The sequence below is a fragment of the Antedon mediterranea genome, chromosome 7, assembly GCF_964355755.1.
Source record: "Antedon mediterranea chromosome 7, ecAntMedi1.1, whole genome shotgun sequence".
Classification (NCBI taxonomy): domain Eukaryota; kingdom Metazoa; phylum Echinodermata; class Crinoidea; order Comatulida; family Antedonidae; genus Antedon; species Antedon mediterranea.
In genome coordinates, this window is record NC_092676.1 from 8,628,708 (window position 1) to 8,650,998 (window position 22,291).

Here is a 22,291-nt window from a genome sequence, read left to right on the forward strand (position 1 = left end):
GTAATCTCTGACACTGTTTACTTTCGATAACCAGACCATAGCAACAAAACTTACATTGAAATATGCTCGACAACAGGTACCATTACTTAAACGTACGTACGTAATTCGGTATTCGTATACAGCGTGTTTGTTTTTATGAGAATCGTATATCATATTCATAACTAAAATATGAATTTGATTCATAACTTAATAGGCAAAGCGACTAAGTTTATGATCACAAAGATTTATTGTTTCTTGTCAAATTAACTTGCCGTAAAACGACATTCATTTACATTCCATAGATTTCAATGTCATTTAAATAAACGCGCATAAATTCTACGCAACTCTGAGTTTTTTGTTTTGCTGTATTTCACTCACCTGAAGAGGCAAATAATTACTAGTTCATTTATTTATTTCGTTTTCTTTCATTAGGGTTGCCCTCTCAGTAATAAAATAAAACTGCTCTTCCGAGGGGCCCTACGACACATTTAAACACAATTTTAAAACCACTTAAACTAAACTCAAACTAAACTTCATGCATGTTATTATTAATAATAACTTTTTATACCATTTTAAATTATTTTTAACTGCAATCATCGTAAACCACCGGCAAAATTTCACTTATATGAATCTTAACAAGTGATTTAAAAGTGTGGCTATGGCTTTAGTGTGGCTATGGCTTAATTAAAGTATAATAACCCTTTTCTAATTATCCACGTTGTAAAAAGTTGATGAAAAACGAGGTACCGGTACGTTTGTACGCTCTAAAGCGTGGTTCCCAATAGCGACGCAACACAAGGCCGTAACGCAACGCAAGTGAATTGACCACCAATCACAAGCGATGGCTTATTCGCTTGTGATTGCTAACTGTCTATAACTTCGCTTGTCATTGGTTAAAACGTTTGCGTTGCGTTTACGTCCTTGCGTTATGTTCAAGCTTAAAATGAAACAGTCTTTATTATCGGTTTGTGTACATTCATTTACCAGGCACACATTGCCTTATTTGTTTCGTATACGTGTGTATATACACCATTTAACTCGTTATCTTCCATAATTTCTGTCTACAGAATACGTTAGCACTGAGTACATTATGACACGTTGAATTAGGCTGGGCATTCCTAAATTGAAAATTTCCAACTTTAACTTAATTTTATTCCGGATTTATTCAGGTAAATCTGAAAGAGTCTCAAGGCAATTAGGTACGATAAAGTTGAGACATAATTGAAATTGTTATTACAAAATAAAGCATTAAGTACATTATTGCTGCTAGCTGAATCTTGCCAATATTATTTTGTCGGTCAGTTCTATTCATACTCAATGAATTAATATCATTTTCCAGAAACGTAAGCTTATAGAGAAGACGAGATTGCCGAAGAAGAAATGTGTCTGAGTGGGAAGAAGCATTCATAGCTTCCGTTCTTTCCAGCGCAACAGTAATAATACGTGTTTTATTGTTTAGGGGCCGGGGTGTGCCGGTTGTGGACAATACTTTATTTTAATGTAAATTTGTTAAGAAACAGATTTGTTTATGAAGCTTACCGAATGATGTATTAATGTTTCGTTATTATTGTTCTATCGTCTCACACGTATACAGAGAATTAATCCTAAATGTCCATGTCATTGTGGAATAGGGAATCTGATAATAGGTTGAATTAATGTAATATGCCCAAAGACAAATACGAACGAAGACAGAACAAAAATAAATTATACTTAATTGTCGTGGTTATCCATATAAATACTACTTGATTATTATCATTGTTATAGGAAAATACAAAAACATTCATTTTCACATAACATGCGATATGAATAACAAAGTAGTCAGAGGTTTACCCAATGCCAATGTACTGATTACTCAGAATGACGTTAATATAATTACATTTTAGTTTTTCTGATGGTACTCGAACTCATGCTCCATAGCCTGACATTGATATAAAATGGGCACCTTCGGAACTAAAACTATCGTCCCTTTGTTCGTTTCATGGTAAAGCGTCCCCTTAATAAAGGTGTCCCCTGAATATGGGTTGGCCGTATGCGATTTTTTTTCGTACATAGGTTGGGGACCCCTTATGACATTATGAAAAATAGCCAAAATACTAAACCTAACCCTGTAAATAATCTCTCTCTCAACATTAAGTAATAAGAAGTTGCTCTTGTCGAATCCACTGGACGACACAGACAGAAAGCGTTTGCATTAGCGAATTGTAGTTAGCTCAATTCTTACGTCACACCTCATGGATATGACCATAGAGATATTATAGTTCACTATAATATCTCTATGATATGACTAATGAATATTCATGTTTATGTTGTGACGTTTCATGAGGGGTCCCCAACTTATGTACGAAAATAAATATCGCTTCCCGTATAGTGTAACGTATATTTCCCCAAGTTCAATTCACAAAAAGTGTCCTTTTAATAGGGGTGTCCCAACAAAGCCGTTCTACTGTTATACTTGCTATTCGTTTGTAAGATAATTCGGTAAATATCTAAGTGTATCATCTTTCAATATTCGTCGACGCAACGCAATGTTAGTAATGCGTGGTTCCCATTAGCGACGCAACACAAGGACGTAACGCAACGCAAGTGAATTGACCAATCACAAGCGATGGCTTATTCGCTTGTTATTGCTAACTGTCTACAACTTCGCTTGTCATTGGTTAAAACGCTTGCGTTGCGTTTACGTCCTTGCGTTACGTTCTAGTGGAAACCAAGCTTAAAGGTGACAAATCACGACGCAATCATCTAAAATGTCGCTTGTGATTGGCCAACTCATTGCGTTGCGTCTAAGCATTCACATGGCAATCCATTTTGTAAAGGTCACAGATACATTATGATATTAAATATTTTGTAAGTTACCTTCTTCTTGTCAACTGTCATTTTTGTATTGATGTTTCCATTCATTAAATAACACATATTGTGCATGATGTAATAACAAACTCAATCAACGGAACCTATCATTTTACACAGAAAAGCCAGAATCTGAAAGAAACTTGATATTCAGAGAAATTAATTGATGAAATCAGAAATGTCTTTAAGTTATTATTTTAACAAAATATAAATAGCTTTAAAATGGTATAAAAACGATATGTTGTAATTGAAATACCCGTGAACTGTTCCTGTCAAAGATTCAACATTGAAATTTCATATTTTGACAGAAGATAATATTGTTAAAATGAGTTTTTTCTATGTTCTCTATGGGTAAATTAGGAGCGAAAATATTCTTTTAGTTAGTAGAATCCAAATTAATTGATTCGACAGCTCCATAAACCTACGAGTCCATAGATTTACAGGCGAACACCTTTTTTTTAACATACCTATTCAAGAAATCTGTGTTGGGTCCCGGAGGTGTTCTTTAGCTTGGTTAACTTAATATATGCAGATGACCTTATGCTCATGTCATACTCTAAAATCGGAATTCAAAAACAAATAGATCAACTACAGAGATATTGCACAGAAAATAGCCTCACTATCAATAATGCAAAAACAAAAATAATGGTTTTCAGAAAAGGAGGAAAAATAAGTAGGCCTTAACGATGATAAATTTTCGCTAAATGGAAATGATATAGAAATTGTAAATAATTTTAAATATTTAGGTTTCACCATTAACAGCCAAGGTAAATGGAACACCATGGAATAAGTCACAATAGACAAGACAAAAAGAGCCATGTTTAATTTAAGAAGGAAATTATCTGATTTAGGTTACAATTCTGTTAAAATTAAGGAAAAGCTATTTGAGACAAAGATCCTCCGTATTATCTTATATGGATGCGAAATATGGGGCCATATAGAAGGAAAAGAAATTGAAAATATCCATCTTAAGCATTGTAAATATACATTAAATGTCCAGCAGTCGTGTCCCAACGAGGCGGCCAGAGGTGAATTAGGCCATATCCAATTAAAGTATTACAGACATATTAGAATGATAAGTTACTGGAGTAAAATATTAATGATAGAAGACACAAGACTACCAAAAATATGCCTTCTTCAACAGAAGACATGGGCCGAGAAGGGAAGCGACTGCTGGGCACTTAAATATATCCTTAATTATTACGGATTTAATTATATTTTTTATTTAAATGATATAAATAATAATTTCGTACATAATTTCAGCCAGAGGGTATACGATACAGCTTTACAGAACGGAAGAGAAAGTCTCCAACAAAACCCACGTTTGCGATTTTATAATTATTTTAAAGCTGATTATGTTACAGAGGAGGACTATTTACATGATTTAAATTTTAAGTTCAGGACACTTTTATCAAGATTTCGTTTATCAACACATAATTTATTTATTGAGAAGGGAAGACATCTTAAAATAATTAGAGAAAATAGAATCTGTTTATTTTGTAATACTGGTGAAATTGAAGACGAATTGCATTTTTTGTTTAGCTGCCCTTTATATATCAATCTGAGACAGAAATACATTAAGATCAAAAATCAAAATATATATACTTATTATTTGAATTATGTATTTAGAAATAAAAGAGAATTAAGACTGTTTGTTATATACATTGAAAAAAGTATTAACTTAAGGAATGACCAAATCAAGAGAAATAATTTTATTTTAATGTTTTAGAAAATGCTTTAGTTTAAGAAACGACCGCCTAAATATTGATTCATGTTATGTTTTATGGGCCGAAAGCCAAATTACGAAATAAAGAAAGAAAGAAAGTTCGCACTATAGACGGAACGCAAAAGACAAGCGACACGTGCTTAGTGCGAACCAAGCATTAAAAGGGCTCTGCGAAAAACACCCCATCACAATGGGTGTCTATATTAATACAGATGATGGTATTAATAAACATGATTTTATATGACTTTAATTACTACTGTTCTTATTTGTACACAGAAAGATCAATTGCCACCAGTGATAATATGTATAATAAAACCCATGGAATAAAAAAAAAAGAGAACAGCTGAATATCCGTATACGGATCAATAGTCAATCAATGTTACAATAATAGTAATAAGAATTGGTGCAATGCGAGATTCTTAACTATATAAATACAGTTCTAAATTTCACTTACATAATAGAGAAATTGGAAGACATACATTGTACACTTTATTATTTAAATTACTTAATTATCGATATTGTCAAGCTTGACTTGTTTGTATAGGCCTAGCTAGGCTGCTTTTAGATTGGTATAGAAATACACACATGACACTGACTGGTAACACATCAGTCTGAGTGTACTATATATAGTTATTATTACATTACCTGCTTTCAAATCAATTGGCCTACCATGTAGGCTTACCTGTATAGTATTACCATGAAGTTAATGATAGGCCTACCTGTTGTGTTTATATCAATATGTTTGCCCGCAATGAATGGTAAGGACACTTATTTTTTTGTTAATTTAACCTTTTATAGAACTAACAAGCTATGATTTCCTCCGAAAAATAGCCATATTGAATCGGGAACTAAAATGCCTACCTACTTCAGGATCTATAATGAATATATAGGCATACTATCAGTTTTTAAACACTTTAGACGTGTATTGATTCGAGGACATTTTCTTTTACTCTCATTGAACAAAGTTATAGAAAAAAATACAAATTTCACTAGCTAGATCTTAACTGACAATTGACAGTCACCTAGATATGGGACTGAGTATATTAGTATCTAAAAGTATCCATTAGTTAATTACACACTTTTATTTATTTTTAGCAATATGTGAATATTATAACTGCTTAAATGGTGGCATTTGCTCTGGTTGGCCTGGAGATAAATTCTGTGACTGCCAAGAAGAGTTTAACGGTGAGCTCTGCCAATACCAGCCATGCTCAGAAGAATCTTGTCTAAATGGTGGAGATTGTCATGCTGATCACGGCGCCACATCTCCTGATTCTTATAGTTGCACTTGTTACGGAAACTATCATGGACATGATTGTGAATATGGTAGGAAAACATGTCACAATTGGGTATATACCGGGTGCTAAAACCTTACGTTAGTTTTCAATAGGCAGATAAGTACGACACTCGATTCGCATTGTGATGTCATTGGGACCCGGGTAAGTTGGTGATGTACCCACTCTAAAGTTAGCGATAACACCACATGTGTTTCACATTTATCTCCTATGTATCATATAGCATATCCTAACCCTCAACATAGCCTTACTACATGATACAGGCACTACATGTGAGACAAATGAAATGGTGTATTACCAAATATTCATATAATACTGGGCAAATAATGTAGCTAAGTATGTGGCGATACAGCATTGAGAATTTGAGTAGCTTACCCATGTAAATAAGCCTGAATGGTCCCACTCTGTAGATCAAATGGTTTATTTTTTGTGGCTGCGCAGTTCTACGCTCCTTATCAGACATCGCGCGCCTCGGCGGAGAACCGGTACATAGTATTTAGTACAGTACTGTTGGTATTTGTCGGAGCCAGCCAAGACCAAATGAATGTTACGAGCTCAGTGCCCTGTTGTTAAATTGCCTTGGTGGAATCAAAAAAGTAAAATGTTGCTTTTATATTATAGAATCAAATGACGATGACGGGACGGAGCTAGGGATCGCAGTCATCATTGCTATCGTCATGGGTGGAGTTGTTGTCGTAATACTGCTTTTGACAGTGGTTTGCATTTGCTATCACAAACCAAGTGGAAAAACATCTACAGTTGTAGCGCCAGACCCGACGTCATACACCATACCCGCACAGTATAATACCGATTATTGTATGACAACACACAATGATTTTATTTCCGGTACCTATCAAGAACACTACTATTGATTGACAATTGTATTGATCGATTAATGATGTATGTATTGGATTATCCATCTTCTCTTTTTTCGAGATGGTATTATGATATTGGTAATTAATTAATTTAATTAATATGCAGATCCAAAAGGAAGCACGTCTACACCGTACTTTATACTGATATAAAACATGCAGAACGTAAATGCAGAGTAATTAGCGCCTTCAAAATACTATTACGGTTTGCTAGCAATTGACATTCCTGTTATCTATTATTATAGAAGCCAGATGGAATTATGTGAACATATAAATACTATAATAACAAATAATTACAGTATTTATAACTATAGTAGAATGATGAACATAGTTGTACATTAACTTTTAAACTTCTTAACTTGAAAGCTTTTAATTTCTTGAAAGGGAAACGAATCTAGTACACACTTTAGCATTTACTAGTGTAACTTCAGGGTTTTGACAAATATGAATAAGAACCATCTGACATTTGGTCAGTTAAAGCAATACGTTATAAAACGCGAATGCAATCAATAATTACCAGTATACATGTCTCTGTCTTTCGAAAGTAATTTCTGAGTTTGTATAAAAACTCTCTTTATGCATTAATAGTAACATTACATAACTGGTGAAGTAAGTGACAATTATTTAAAATTCTTATATAGCCTACCTACAATAGAACCCCTCCGCTGGGATACTCTAGTCTAGGTTCTAGGCCGTATTTTGAATTAATATTAGCAAAAAAAGAATAAACATTTTGGCACATATGGCGTTTCATACGTATAATACTTTAGCTCACGTATTTTCCAGACAAAAATCGAAACGCCGACGGGTAGACTGACGTAAAAACGAGAAATCTAGATACCCCTTAAGTTTTCCATAATTATGGTGGTGGTTTTACTGTTGTGAATAGGCTACTACGATAATTCCCTAAAAAAAAAAAAAATTGTATTTGTAGAGAGTTACTCCTATATTATTATATGTAATGGTAATATCCAGTCAATAGTGTTACTACTAGGATTAGAACACTACAAAATGGTACATTCTCAAATGTGTTCCTTGTAAATACAAATTAAAAGATGAAATATGTTATGGACATTCTAAATGGATTTACGTTCAGGTGCAACATTTCATATTGTCGGAGATTAATCTAAAAGTGCTCATTCGATCGACAACAATCTATGTTTCTAAAGTAGGCCTATTCAAGAGATTTTATACACAATAATGCCTGCCGCTTCCTTGGTTTTTGAAAAGCTAAAGTGTTCGAAAACACCCAGTTTCAGCATATTTCTGAAAACACGTGCCAATGCCTATGACTTAATAAGACGGGAACATGGTAGATGTTGATGAAATGTAACATTGTTTGTGAAACAACAATATTTGACAGTTTGACGTGCGAGTACCATATTATTTCAAGTTTTATGAAAAAAAAAAATACATTGCTGTTAAAAATAAGCGTACTAATAATACAGTAGATCTATTCAAGAGACACCTAATTAAAGGTGACATTTGGGCACAAAGCCTTCCCCATAATAGGAGTTGTTCTATATACACTGAAGGTTGAATGGGAAGGAATCACGAACTGAGAAACATAGTTGTTGGCATACACCCGTTTGTATTCACTAAAGCTTGGTTCTCACTAAAACGTAACGCAAGGACGTAAACGCAACGCAAGCGTTTTAACCAATGACAAGCGAAGTTATAGACAGCAATCACAAGCGAATAAGTCATCGCTTGTGATTGGTCAATTCACTTGCGTTGCGTTACGTCCTTGTGTTGCGTCGCTAGTGGGAACCACGCTTAACAACGGTACATTAATTTTATTTAAAAAAAAAAAATCGTAGACGTTTTACAATTGTGGTGATCACGTACGGTATACTTGGATAGGTAGGCTTATTTATTTGTTGTATACTGTAGAATATTAGTTCCGTCATAACAGTCACTTATTTTTTAATCGACACAGTTATTAATTTTCGATATATTGAGTTTTGTACATTTTTCTGCTGCTGCTCACTCCATTACTCATCGGTCGTTATATCTCTGCCCGTCCGTCGTTATATTCCCTGCTCTTGTGCTGCCCTCTACTAAATCTTCATGACCTTTAGGTACGTGTCGTCTTCTTCTATATATTGTCATCCTTTCCATATCCGTTCCCTTCTACTCTGCTGATTCCCCATCCCCACCACCTTCCTCTTCCTCGTTATATCTCTGTCCATCGTTATCATATTGCTTTATCTGCTGCCCTCTTATCACCCCCCATCGCCTCCACATCCCTGTCCGTCATCAACATCTCCACATATCCTTCTTCTTCATCTTCACATCCATCCCATATCCGTTCCCTTCTACTCTGCTGATTCCCCATCCCCAACCCCTTCCTCTTCTTTCGTTATATCTCTGTCCGTCGTTATCATATTCCTCTATCTTCTTTTGCCCTCTTATCCCCCTCCATCATCTCTATATTCCCATCTGCCATCAACATCTCCACATATCCTTTGTTGCCGTCTTCTTCATCATTTGCATCAATTAAGCTGGTTTTCCAACGACAAACTTATTCGGGCGAATAGTGTTCACTAATGTATATGTGTATTAATATATTCATTTACTGTTTGTGACGTGCCAATTGCACAGCAAATCATAACTCAGGAATGTTAGATTCGCGCGAATGTTGTCGCCTTGTGGAAAACAGGCGTACAGTACACCCCTATACGTTCCTTTCTACTCTGCTGCCCACTTTGAGCCCCTTTCTACTCTGCTGCCCTCTTTCCGCCCCGTTCTACTCTGCTGCCGTCTCTCCACCTATCACACCCCATGATCACTTAAACTACAATAATATGCATTTTTTCTTTGTGATATATTTAAGAATATAGTTTTATTTTATTACCCAATTGTCATAACTTAAAAAATTAAAATATAAAAATTCAATAATATAAAAAACTCTTACCCTAATCCATTATTATATTAATATAAACATTATTAAAAGTGAGAGTTCAGTGATAAATGTAATAAATCTAGTGGTATATATTACACTTGAGTTATCTACTGATATTTAAAAGGACTTTAGCACATCTGAGCTTTCACTTAAACAGAACATAATTCTAACTCTTGTTGGTCACTATTTCCTTGCATACTTGGCTTATACGCTCCATGCCTAAAAACAAAAACAAAAATTGATACCATTGAAAAAGTTTTCTAGATTTAATCATTGTCAGGGTTTCCTGAAAATGATCAAACAATGGTAATTGTCAGCAGATATGTTTACTGTACACTGTGCAAGTCAAAAATGTAAAAACTTAGCAAGAAAATAACAAGTTTAAATTCTGGTGAAATACCACGTTTTTTGTTTAAATAATAAAAAGTTTTACCAATTTTCAGTTGGTCAATTGGAACAGAAAATACAATCCGAAACCAGCCAGGTTCATCCGATCGAAATGCTTTGCTGGGTGATAGATGTACCCCAGCATCAAGTAACTTGTTCCAGAGGTCAATCTCCGAGTTAAATGACTGGTTTTTTAGAAACTAAACAAAAGAAAGACACAAATAATATTATTACAGTATATTATTATAGTAGAGGTCTCCTGAATCTGAAGTTTGAACCATATAATCTGAGACAATAGGGAGTTTTCGCAATCTTACGAATACGATAACGAAAACAGATACGTCACATATGTATTCGTTTTTCGTAAGCCAGTAAAAATCTGTTTCGCATGGCAACAAAATATTGAGGGCGCCGTTCAAAATATGACTGCTGTAAATTTGAGCGAAGTGCAGGTACGTGGTGCTTGGCTGCCTAGGCCTAGCGTAACATCAAAGCGAGTGAGGACTTTAAAAACTGCTATTTATCAAAACTGACCTGGCATTTTAGTAAATTACTTTCAATAAAAGTATAATTATATTATAATCATGAATCATTCCTGATTCAAATGCAAAATGTGCAAAATAGATCAAAAACTATACTCGTTTTGTATTCACGAATATGACTGGTGATATTCGTCAACACGAATAGGCTTTACGAATATGAAATGGGGATTAGCTAAAAAGTTTCGCAAATGTGTGACGTATCCGTTTTGGTTATCGTATTCGTAAGGTTGCGAAACCTCCCTAATGAGAACGTTAGGACGGAACATATAAGATCAAAAGAATCGATAATCGCTTCCAATCTCTTAGATTGTTGTCTCAGATATAATCAAGATGCCCAAAAATAGACTCGCAACACGTAACCGATTTTATTGTCTAATAATAGTCAAGCTAAATCAAGCTAAATTTTTTATTTTAATTTTATAACTAATCATGAATGAAAAAAAGTAAAATAGTTAATAATTGACAGGAAAAAAGCAGAATGTAAATGTTATTAATCATGTGTAAAAATATCATGTCAATGTCACCAGTCTGTCTGTCAGTTCACATAGATGACACAGTATCGTTTTCAGTTATCTGATTGATATTAATTGTATTTTCTGAATATCTGGGATTTCTTTGCTGTTATGAGACAGTTTTACCTTTCTGAAATCGGCATACAAAAAGAGTCCGCAAGTTGTTTCAAGAAACGGAATGCCTGCCAATGTAAGCTTACTTGAAACAAACTGATAACATTCCCTTAAACGTTTTTGATTGGTTGCCATGTATACATTGTCTATCCAGTCTGCAATAAATGAAATGGGAATCGTCGTGTCAAAGGTCAAGCGCCATATAAGATGAAACTGGCCTAATTACAATATGTAAATTAACAATATCCCATCTACTAACTAGTCTAGTAGACTTGTTCGATTTTGCATTGTAAACATATAGTTTTATGTTACAGTAAAACCAGTATTAAGAAGACATCTTCAGGACCCAACATAGTCTCCCCATAATAGGGGTGTGCCCTGAATATTGGTGTCTCAAAGGAGTACAGTAGTTTTACTTTAATTTACATTAGAATCTCTAAGAGGAAATCGCCGGGACCCAACAAAGTGTACCTTAAATAGGGGTTGGCTGTACAGTAGTGTTAAAACACATTTTCCTGTCATTCATTTCTTAGCACAGTGTCCCCAATAGTGATGTCTAATTAAAAAGATGGGTTACTTTAATAATTTTAACATTAACATTTTAATCAAATCTAGCTATGTTTTGTGTTTATTTACATGCAGACCACAGGAAGGATGTGTACCATAAAACATAAAATAGCATGTCTGGGAAATAAGTTCAGTTCACACACCTTTATCTTTGAGCATATTAGCTAAAACAACATGCATGTTGGCAGAAAATCTGGTAAAGCGACATTGGTTCTGTATAACGGTCTTCACTTCACTTCCAAATCCATAGTATAAACCAACTCGAAAACCAGACATTGCAAAATCCTGAAAGTATGTATATAAACAGTATTAACATTGAGGACAAGTAAAAATCTCTCTCTCTCTTCCTAACCCTAACACCTACTGTTAATACTGTACCTTACTAAAGCCCCAGATAAAATGTGTTCTTTCAGGGTCTGGTATATCTTCTGGTTTGAACTGAAGTATGCTGGTGGTTTGGACACCTTCAACAAACCCACCAGTCAGGTAAATCTCATCAAATATGATATGTAGTGAATGCCTGTCAATAGAATATGATTAAATATTTATTGATTTATAGAAAACCATAGGCTTATATTGCAGAGGTTTCCCCCCAATATTGGGTTATCTCCTGATCACCTGATAAAATGCAATTTCCTCCTGATATTTTAGATAAACAAAAAAATTATCCCGACATTTCTAATTTCTATTACATTAGATGAAGAAATAAAATATGCTTAATATCAGTCTTCAAGATGCTTATAATAAATGTATTGCATCATATTTTCTGCCTTTGACACGTCTGACATACCATGTTTACTACTGTATAATATAGTCTACCAATATATATACCAATACCTTTAATTTGTAATAGCTCCCTCTATAGTTTGATGTATTTTTCACAATATTATAGAACCCTCTATAGTTTGGACATGATTTCGTAAAACGAGGTCTGCTGCCTATGTACATACATTGATATTAACCAATGAGCAACTTCCATGACTACCCACAATTCTAGCTGTAAAACTGGATTTTGTTACATACTTATGACAAAACTGAAGACAGTCCTTGATCATCTCTCTTGAATATATTTCACCTAGTGGGTTGTGTGGATTCATTAGAAACAAACCACGAATTGTCAGCCCCTGAATAGAAAAGAGAAAGTATAAAATGTGGATTATTATGGCACCATTTACCATCATTTACCTCTCAATTGAATATTATTCGTTACATACAACATAATGTATTTTCTAACTATCCCAACCTCTTCCCAATTTCTTTTTCGATCTCTTTAACAAATGTCTCTTTCGATATCTTTTACAAATGTCTTTGTCGACTTCTTTGACAAATATCTCTTTCAACCTCTTTCACAAATGTCTTTGTCGATCTCTTTGAAAAATGTCTCTTTCGCCCCCTTTTTCACAAATGTCTTTGTCGACCTCTTTGACAAATGTCTCTTTCAATCTCTTTGACATATGTCTTTGTCGACCTCTTTGACAAATGTCTTTTTCAACCTCTTTTACAAATGTCTTATTGACCTCTTTCACAAATGTCTCTTTCGACCTCTTTCACAAACATTTTTTTTGCCATCTTTTACAAATGTCTCTTTCAACCATCTTCACAAATGTCGTTTACGACCTCTTTAACAAATGTCTTTTTAGACCTCTGTCACAAATGTCTCTTTGGACCTCTGTCACAAATGTTTTTTTGTCCTTTTTCACAATAGTATTTTTCAACCTCTTACACAACAAATGTCTTCTTCAACCTCTTTCACAAATGTCTTCTTCGACTTCTTTCACAAATGTCTTATTCAACCTCTTTCACCAAGTCTTTTTCGACCTAATTACAAATGTCTCTTTCGACCTCTTTCACAAATGTCTTTTTCGACCTCTCTCCCAAATGTCTCTTTCGACCTCATTCACAAATGTCTCTTTGGACCTCTGTCACAAATGTCTCTTTGGACCTCTGTCACAAATGTCTTTTTGACCTATTTCACAACAGTCTTTTTCGGCCTCTTTCACAATAGTCTTTTTCGACCTCTTTCACAAATGTCTCTTTCAACCTATTTCACAACAGTCTTTTTCGACCTCTTTCACAAATGTCTTTTTCGACCTCTTTCACAATAGTCCTTTTCAACCTCTTTCACAAATGTCTTCTTCGACCTCTTTCACAAATGTCTCTTTCGACCTCTTTCACAAATGTCTCTTTCGACCTCTCTCACAAATGTCTCTTTCACAAATGTCTTTTTCGACCTATTTCACAACTGTCTATTTTGTCCTCTTTCACAAATGTCTCTTTCGATCTCTCTCACAAATGTCTCTTTCGCCCTTTTTCACAAATGTCTCTTTAGACCTCATTCACAAATGTCTCTTTCGACCTCTCACACAAATGTTTCTTTGCCCTTTTTCACAAATGTCTTTTTCGACCTACAGTATTTCACAACTGTCTATTTTGTCCTCTTTCACAAATGTCTTTTTCGACCTCTTTCAGGGGCGGATCCAGGATTTAGAAATAGGGCGGGCGTAGCTTTGCGAGCGAAGCGAGCAAACATTGGCTGGGGGCCAGGGGGCCGCCAAGGGCCCCCGGTCGGGGTCCAGGGGCCGAAGGCCCCTGAAAATTTTGCCGTTCTTAGCGCATTGTAAGTCGTTTAAAACGATTTACAAACAATTCATAATGTCATTTACCAAACACTCTAAAGCTCGCAAATTACGACATGTGGAACATGCAGCTGATACTTACCTAGGGTACAAAAGCAAGATAACAACTTGCCTGTACTTTACATCTAAATTTTTACAACGCGACGATGTTTTTCAGCTTTTATATAAGCATAAACTTGTCCTAGCCTAGGCCGGTATTATTTTCTTACACGCGCGCCGGGTCGATCGCGGTGACTACTTCTTCGCATCCATCATCCATGCAGCTAAAGTAAAATGACGTCACGTTAAAGCGGGTCGTCACAGCCAGAGTCTCATGCATATTAATGAAGCAAACTTGCTGAGAGTGTTTTCCACCACCACGCAACACATGCGACGCGAGATTTATCGAAACTCCGAGCCATCGACTGACGATCATGTTTTTGACAATTAAAATCATGGCATATTCAACGACCTGGTTTAAACGATCGTTTAAAAATTAGCGGTCCGGCTCGATCATCATTACATTATATTTAGTGATTTGAAAAAAACAAAACACCCCTTTTGTCATCGCGATTTGTTTATGAGAATCATCGACGGAAAAGCAAATAAAACACTACAAGGGTCATGAAATTCTGCATGCAGCATTGTTAATATTTTAATAGTATGTTTTAATAAAATATAGGCCTAACGGGATAAATTTCATAGGCACTACAGTCCTAGCCTTTGTTTTTATTGTATTTAATAAAAGGGCGCGTAGTGTAGCACTGACCATGTGACTTCATAAACTCTATTGATCGTCGGAGGTACGTACCGCTACTCTACAATACGGGAGTGACGATCACAAAGGATGCCGACCTGCTTAGTAAAACGCGACCAAGCTCACCACGTGGCTTTTATCAACTTGCTCCTTTTAGTTTTACACTTAACTGTGAATGATCGTTGGTAACTACGCTAGAGATTGATAGTACACAAAGGATGTCGACGTACATGCTTGGTGAAATGCGATCAAGCTGACGATGTGCTCCGACGTACTATTTTCACTATGAAAATGATACGTGTTTTTAAAATCTATTTAATTAAAAAAAAAAAAAAAAAAATCTTTAAAAAATAGGGGGGGCGTACGCCCCACACGCCCCCCGCTAGATCCGCCACTGTCTTTCACAAATGTCTCTTTAGACCTCATTCACAAATGTCTTCTTATGAATGATGGTAGTTCAAACAGCCTTTTGACTTATGAAATTATCCAACCTTTTTATTTGCTTTTTCAAGGCCTTTCTCAAGTTTATCAATTGTTAACTGGAAACTCCTTGTTTCATTTTCACTTTTCTGCAAAGATAAAATTTATCATACATTAATTAGTATGACCATGGCAATCTAACAACAGGATGCTCCGAAGATCTAAGGGTTGATCTGTATCAGTTCCTCCTAACAGACACCGCGAAGAATATGTACATAGTAGTACTGTTAGTATTCAAAGTTCCTGTTATAATATATTATTATAATGATAATAATTATATATATATATTATTATTATTATATATAATTATATATAATAATATAATAATAATATATATATATATCATATTAGATTGCCTTGGTATGATCACAATAAAAATAATACTATTTATGTTTACACAAAATATTAGTTGTTGTTTATTATTGCAATCTTTAATCTATACTATATAATAATAATGTATATATAGTATATACTATATATACATGAATTATAATTTATGTATACATATTTTTTTTTTCATTTACCAATATCGGTAGTTATTTCATTTATAATTATCATGAAACTATTGAAATATACTTTAAATAATTTTTATAGAGAAGATGTTAGTTATGTTATTATACTGTAATTTTTTATCCTAAATTATATAATTATATATTCTAGGTTATTTTTATTTTTTTAGTAATGTGTTTTGTTGTGGGTCCCTACGAGACAAGTTTTTAACTTCTAGAAGGGATCCATGATAATAATGACTACCAATTACTGCTTTATCTATGTTCACTTTAATATCTTTTTTCTATTTTGTATATATTCATTCATTATTATCTAAAATAAAATAAATATTATCTGAAGTTGTCATTAAAATAAACCTGACCCTTGGGGAGATCGATGTTCCTATTTGTGTGAACCACTATAAGAAACTGATTCAATCATTTCAAAATATATTATTCACAATAATGGTCTTGTCACAGACCTCTTACATTTGAATACAGATGAATTGGATGGATGTTGACATTCGCTCGTCTCATGAAGTCCTGCCAAGCTCCTCCATAATATGGGGTTGGCGTAATGAATGCATCTTGAAAATTAAAATTATATTTTTATTCTTTAAAATCATTTGGAAAGCTTATAGCCTATGCTTTGACTACATGATAGATTTACTGTGAATAGCTTTTGTAAAAACACAAATCTCACCTCCTGAATTGCAAAGACCAAAGGCAACAGACTCTAGTACTGTACCACATCCGTTGATCACAACCACCTAAACAAAGAAAAATATTGTTTACATGCTTCTAAAAAATATTATTCAATACATAAGAACACCTGCTTTGAGTCATTCTCCAGGGCCGTAGCCAGCATGAGCATGACATTTTCAATTTTCACCAGCCACCCTAATTGCCCAGCACAGATCGTCATATTTTATATTACTAATTATATTTAAAGCATCTTTGCCTCATGTGTTTTTAACCTTTCGCTACGACCGCCTTGTTGTCGTAAAATGAACAAGAGTAAATATATGTTTTAACACTTTAACAGCCAACCCCTATGCAGGGGACATTACTATTATTACTATTATACTAAAGAGACTACTGTATTGTTACTAATAATACTACTACTATATTATTAGTAATATTTATGCAGCAGGATTCAGAGTTGGCACACATTAATATATAATGAATTGCCAAGTTTTAATATACTCTTGATATAATATTTTATTGATCAATAAATTCACAAGATTTAAAACAACAGGAAGATATTAATGAACCTGGTAGTTTACATAAACTTTTAAATAAAAACATAAAATAAGTGATTAGAACAGTGGCGTATGTATGGGACTAAGCCCCCTGGTTTAACACTCCAAAGGGGTAGTAGCACTGGGTAGTTGGGGCTGATCAGCCTCTGGGGCCCCTGGGTTTAGCACTCCTAAGGGGCCCTCCAACGCTGAGTAATGTCATTGGACTGCACATGCTCTAAGGCCCTTAGGCTATGGATTCAGCCAGTGAGCGCTTATGTTGCTGCATTATTGTATACTACCTTGTCAGGATCCACTGGCATAGCAGCATTAGCTTTATCTGTCAGAAATTCAGCAATTGCTTGCCGGAATTCAAGAAGGCCAGCATCAGGATAATAGTGAAACAAGTCATCTCTCCAAACCATCAGATCCGGCTGACTGAGCTATTAAAACCAAAATGGTATGATGGCATTCAAATAAACCACAATTTATTTGGGTAAAATGCTGCACCTTTTGAGAGTGTCATTTATTGTGAATTTTACGTGCTATTTCCAGCTATCTAAGGGTGTCATTTAACATTAGCATAAGTGGTACTCATTTTAAATTTTATTTCTATGACCTACTTTACATAGTCTACCCTTTTCAACCTCAATATTATATAGCTTTATTGACAGGAACCTATTATAGGCCTAAATGAATACCAACCCTTTTTGTAAGAACATCGCACATCAATTTATTTTGAGCTGGTCCAAGATTTATACAACCCTAAAGTAAGAAAATAATCATTAGTGTCGTCACTCTCTAAACTACTCAAGAAAATCTATCTCTGCTAATTAAAATGCACGGAATTTATTTAAATATACTAGGCCTAGTTCATTATTGCACACAAGGCGTTCCATACAAATTACTTTCATTGCTGCTTCAATAATTATTAATAATTATTCATTAGCCCATAGAAATCCAGAAATCCTTCAGCAAGCTGGCTAATTTAAATACTTAATCTCACACAGTACCAGGCTTAAGCAGTCTTACAATTTTAGTACTCTGCGATATCTGCCCAGGCCTACTAGACTACACATCAAGGCTAGCGGATGGGTCGCCTGGCCCTGGCTGGATGATAGACTTAATTAGGCCTAACTAGTCAAGCTAGGGCTAAATGAATTTGACTTTGTCATACCGTTGGGTTCTTTTCATGATGATAAGAATTTTCTCTTGTTTTGATACTACCTTTCAAAATCAAGTCTTCCGATACAACTGTGTTAATATGTTTCCCCCTTTCTGATAAAACAGACATTTTAACTTTGAAATCTGGACACGTTGAACTTGTGTTTTTGTTTGTTATGTGTTCACTCATGGATTAAAGAATATTCTTTAATCCATGGTTCACTGAACCGAAACAAAAGTGATTCTGATTCATACGCCCTCTATTAAAAATAACTTTTTTAAATGTCTATTAATTTTACGCTTATTTTTTTTGTTGGTTTGAGTATAATAAGTCACATTACTTGAAAAAATATTTGAAAAAAATCTACTGCTAATCAGCATCCAGGCGATCAGTATTCCAAAAATGAGAAATTTAGTGAAATAGAGTAAAATATCCTTAAAAATGTGAGAAACACAAATATAATATAAATATGTAATAACAAAAATTAAGACAACATAATGTACGTTAAGTCTAAACATGGATCAATTAAGACAACATAATGTACGTTAAGTCTAAACATAGATCAATTAAGACAATAATGTACGTTAAGTCTAAACATGGATCAATTAAGACAACATAATGTCCGTTAAGTCTAAACATGGATCAATTAAGACAACATAATGTACGTTAAGTATAAACATGGATCAATTAAGACAACATAATGTACGTTAAGTCGAAACATGGATCAATTAAGACAATAATGTACGTTAAGTCTAAACATGGATCAATTAAGACAACATAATGTACGTTAAGTCTAAACATGGATCAATTAAGAGAACATAATGTACGTTAAGTCTAAACATGGATCAATTAAGACAACATAATGTACGTTAAGTCTAAACATGGATCAATTAAGACAACATAATGTACGTTAAATCTAACCATGGATCAATTAAGACAATAATGTAGGCCTACGTTAAGTATAAACATGGATTAATTAAGACAACACAATGTACGTTAAGTCTAAACATGGATTAATGAATCCATGGTCTAAATAAGGTACTTTAAATAAGTTTATATAAAGTAGAATATAGTTTATAATTTAATTAATTAATCATAAATATGCAAACAAAATTGTAAAATTGTATATAAATTATTATAAAATATATTATTTAAATGGTAAAAACCATTAAATTTCAATTAAAAAGTGAATAAACAATGAAGAATATACAAAATATTATTGGCATAAAGCTCTGAGTCTACTGACTATCAAACTAGTTTGACAAAAGAAATGTGATGTGACCAAATATGGTAGTGATCAGACATCATGTCTTATGGACACATCACATATTTTTGTCACAAGGATGATAATTATAAATGTTTACAATAAGGTAGGTCTTAATCTTTTCAAAAGTTGTTAGATCATTAAAACGGAGAAAAGCCCAAATCACATAACAAAGTGCGGCACGTAAAAAGAATAAAGAAACAACATGGATCAATTCATTATTAATCTTTTAAAAGCATCATTATGACGTCAGCGCTAAAATAAGCCCCAAACTACCCACACGTCACTTGCGCAGTGTTGTTACCGCGTATTGATGGTTTCCAAGAGATGTCAATATAGTGGGATTCCATTGGATAGTTCCGTGCGTACAATAGAACGCGGCACCTATTGTTACGTCATCAAATATTCGAATATAACTAACGAACATTCCATATTTGAAGTGAGAATTATAATTCTTTCAATCGGTGAACAGTGATTTTAAATTGCTCTTCATTAAAACGAAATAAAACCGCTTTTACTGTACAAATTCAGTTTGGAAATAAGATACATCTATTTTCTATTACATTTGCTACATTTACATCGTCTGCCATGGCAAAGTTGATATTTAAAAGAAGATTTAATGCTTCTTTAGAGGAAGCCCGGAAAACGGTGAGATCAAATAAGTATCCCGCCGCTAAGTACGATAGGTTCCTCCAAGTGAGGAATAAAAGGGCAAGAAACAGGGGGTGTCCCTATGCCAGAAAGAATGCTATTGCTAAGTCAACTTGTAACTTACAAGAATTAGGCCTAGGCCTAGATACACTTATAAAATCAGAAAATAAATCAGCTAATAATATCAATAATCATTATCATTTAAATCATGACTTGATCACTCCCAAGCCTAGTAGTTATACTGTGCCTAGCCTAGTGCCTAGTGAAGAAGAAATATTATCTCCAAACATAAACTTAGTTACACCTATCATAATAAGTAGGCCTATGAGTACTAGCAGTAGTAGTGGCACTATGTCTGGTACTAACAGTAGTGGCACTTTGACTAGCAGCAGTGGTCGTAGTAGTAGCAGCAGTAGGCCTAGTGCTGGCACTAAGTCAAGTAGTAGTGAGAGTGATAGCAGGCCTAGTAGTAGCAACAGTTGTAGTAGCATGGTAGGAGAAAGGTCTAGTAGCGATAGTAGCACTGTTGTAGTAGTAGGCAATGGTGATGTTTTGTTTCATTTTCCAGGTAGTGATAACAATTCTAATAATATTTCAAATGAAAACTATGAGCTTGACTCTAACAAAGAATATTTTAATTCATTAATTGATCGTGAAAAAATATCTGAAAATCCATGGGCACAATTTGAATCACAATCAGCCAAAGAACATATGGTAGATTTTTTATGTAATATTCGATCTGAACTCATTCGTTATGAATACATAATCGAATATGATATAGTTCATCGCAGCCTTACAATTATAGAAAATGTACTAAACTGTTATAATACAGCATTTAAACTTGGTGATCTGGAGGAATTGGCAATTGCATCATTTTGCCTGGCATTGAAATGTGCTGAACGATACCAATCTAAACACATCATTCCTTATGCATGTGATCGCCTTCAGAATCTTGGCTTCTTTAATCCAAAAAAAATAGCAGAAATAGAATTCAAAATATTACAGATAGTAAACTTTAATATCAATAGTGTCACGTGTCTTGATTTTGTTCATATTTATTGCGATATTGCTATCAGCAAAACTACAACGAACAATAACAAACGAAGAATAGAAAGAGTTAGACACGAATCTGTAGAATATTTGATTAAGAATAAAATATCTCTTACAACAGTAAAGCCATCCGCAATAGCATACTTAGTAATTAACGCCATTATGGAGAAACTTGAAATAAGTAAAGAGTTATTCTTTCAGGAGAATATTGAAGATAGGTGTTAAACAATGTAAGATAAGTTTAAGACATATTTACCCTAAGTTAAAACAAAATAAAGTACTTATAGATATACATACAGATACATAAATATAGTTTGTTAAGACAAATTAATTGAGAAAAAATAAAAATGTATAAATGTGCAATATTAAAAAACAAACATATCGATAAAATATATTTTTGTAAATGTGGAAATAAGAATTTATTATACAAAATTGCGTTGTGCTTAAATACAAAAAGGAAATATAAGTTAAAATTAACATGAAAAAAATTATAGATAAAAATACATTTTTTTAAGGATGATAAATGAGAATAATAATCCGGTTATAATGAAGGATGTTGCAATAAAAAGATTGAAATAGGGTAGTTCTTAAAATAATATTCCTTTAGTTCAGTTGATTAAGTTATCAGGCAATACAAAATATAATTTCAACAAAAAAAAACAAAACAAAAATGATTATAATATTGTAAAATAGATAAGAGTATAAATGTAATAATAAGGTAATTGTTAAAATAGAGTAATATTCCCTTTATCATTTAATGTAGGTAAGTTTAGTTAGTAGGCAATACAAAATATAAAAATAGATTATTATTATTGTAATATTACAAATAAGTAG

At 33.8% G+C, this 22,291-nt stretch overlaps 2 protein-coding genes across 2 annotated transcripts; one reads left to right on the plus strand and one right to left on the minus strand.

Moving 5' to 3' along the window:
* The first annotated feature begins 5,155 nt into the window (after positions 1-5,155).
* On the plus strand, positions 5,156-8,037 carry LOC140054766 (uncharacterized). Its single transcript, XM_072099853.1, has 3 exons — positions 5,156-5,310; positions 5,648-5,878; positions 6,469-8,037. The coding sequence occupies exons 1-3, from the start codon at positions 5,250-5,252 to the stop codon at positions 6,717-6,719; spliced, it is 543 nt and encodes a 180-aa protein (XP_071955954.1). The 5' UTR covers positions 5,156-5,249; the 3' UTR covers positions 6,720-8,037.
* Positions 8,038-8,827: 790 nt separating this feature from the next.
* LOC140054762 (1-aminocyclopropane-1-carboxylate synthase-like protein 1) lies at positions 8,828-18,677 on the minus strand. Its single transcript, XM_072099847.1, has 12 exons — positions 18,505-18,677; positions 18,033-18,092; positions 17,630-17,770; positions 16,790-16,856; positions 16,576-16,673; positions 15,610-15,687; positions 12,770-12,870; positions 12,125-12,266; positions 11,890-12,031; positions 11,192-11,334; positions 10,058-10,211; positions 8,828-9,843 (listed from the first exon to the last, which is right to left on the minus strand). The coding sequence occupies exons 1-12, from the start codon at positions 18,619-18,621 to the stop codon at positions 9,791-9,793; spliced, it is 1,296 nt and encodes a 431-aa protein (XP_071955948.1). The 5' UTR covers positions 18,622-18,677; the 3' UTR covers positions 8,828-9,790.
* Positions 18,678-22,291: the final 3,614 nt, after the last annotated feature.

Coding starts and splice junctions, on each gene's coding strand:
- LOC140054766 (XM_072099853.1), top strand. CDS start 5,250: ATGAAGTTAATGATAGGCCTACCTGTTGTGTTTATATCAATATGTTTG. Junction 5,311..5,647: donor ATGTTTGCCCGCAATGAATG/GTAAGGACACTT, acceptor ATTTATTTTTAG/CAATATGTGAATATTATAAC. Junction 5,879..6,468: donor TGGACATGATTGTGAATATG/GTAGGAAAACAT, acceptor TTTATATTATAG/AATCAAATGACGATGACGGG.
- LOC140054762 (XM_072099847.1), bottom strand. CDS start 18,621: ATGTCTGTTTTATCAGAAAGGGGGAAACATATTAACACAGTTGTATCG. Junction 15,688..16,575: donor CAATTCATCTGTATTCAAAT/GTAAGAGGTCTG, acceptor TTATCTTTGCAG/AAAAGTGAAAATGAAACAAG. Junction 12,032..12,124: donor TTATCTGGGGCTTTAGTAAG/GTACAGTATTAA, acceptor ACATACTTTCAG/GATTTTGCAATGTCTGGTTT.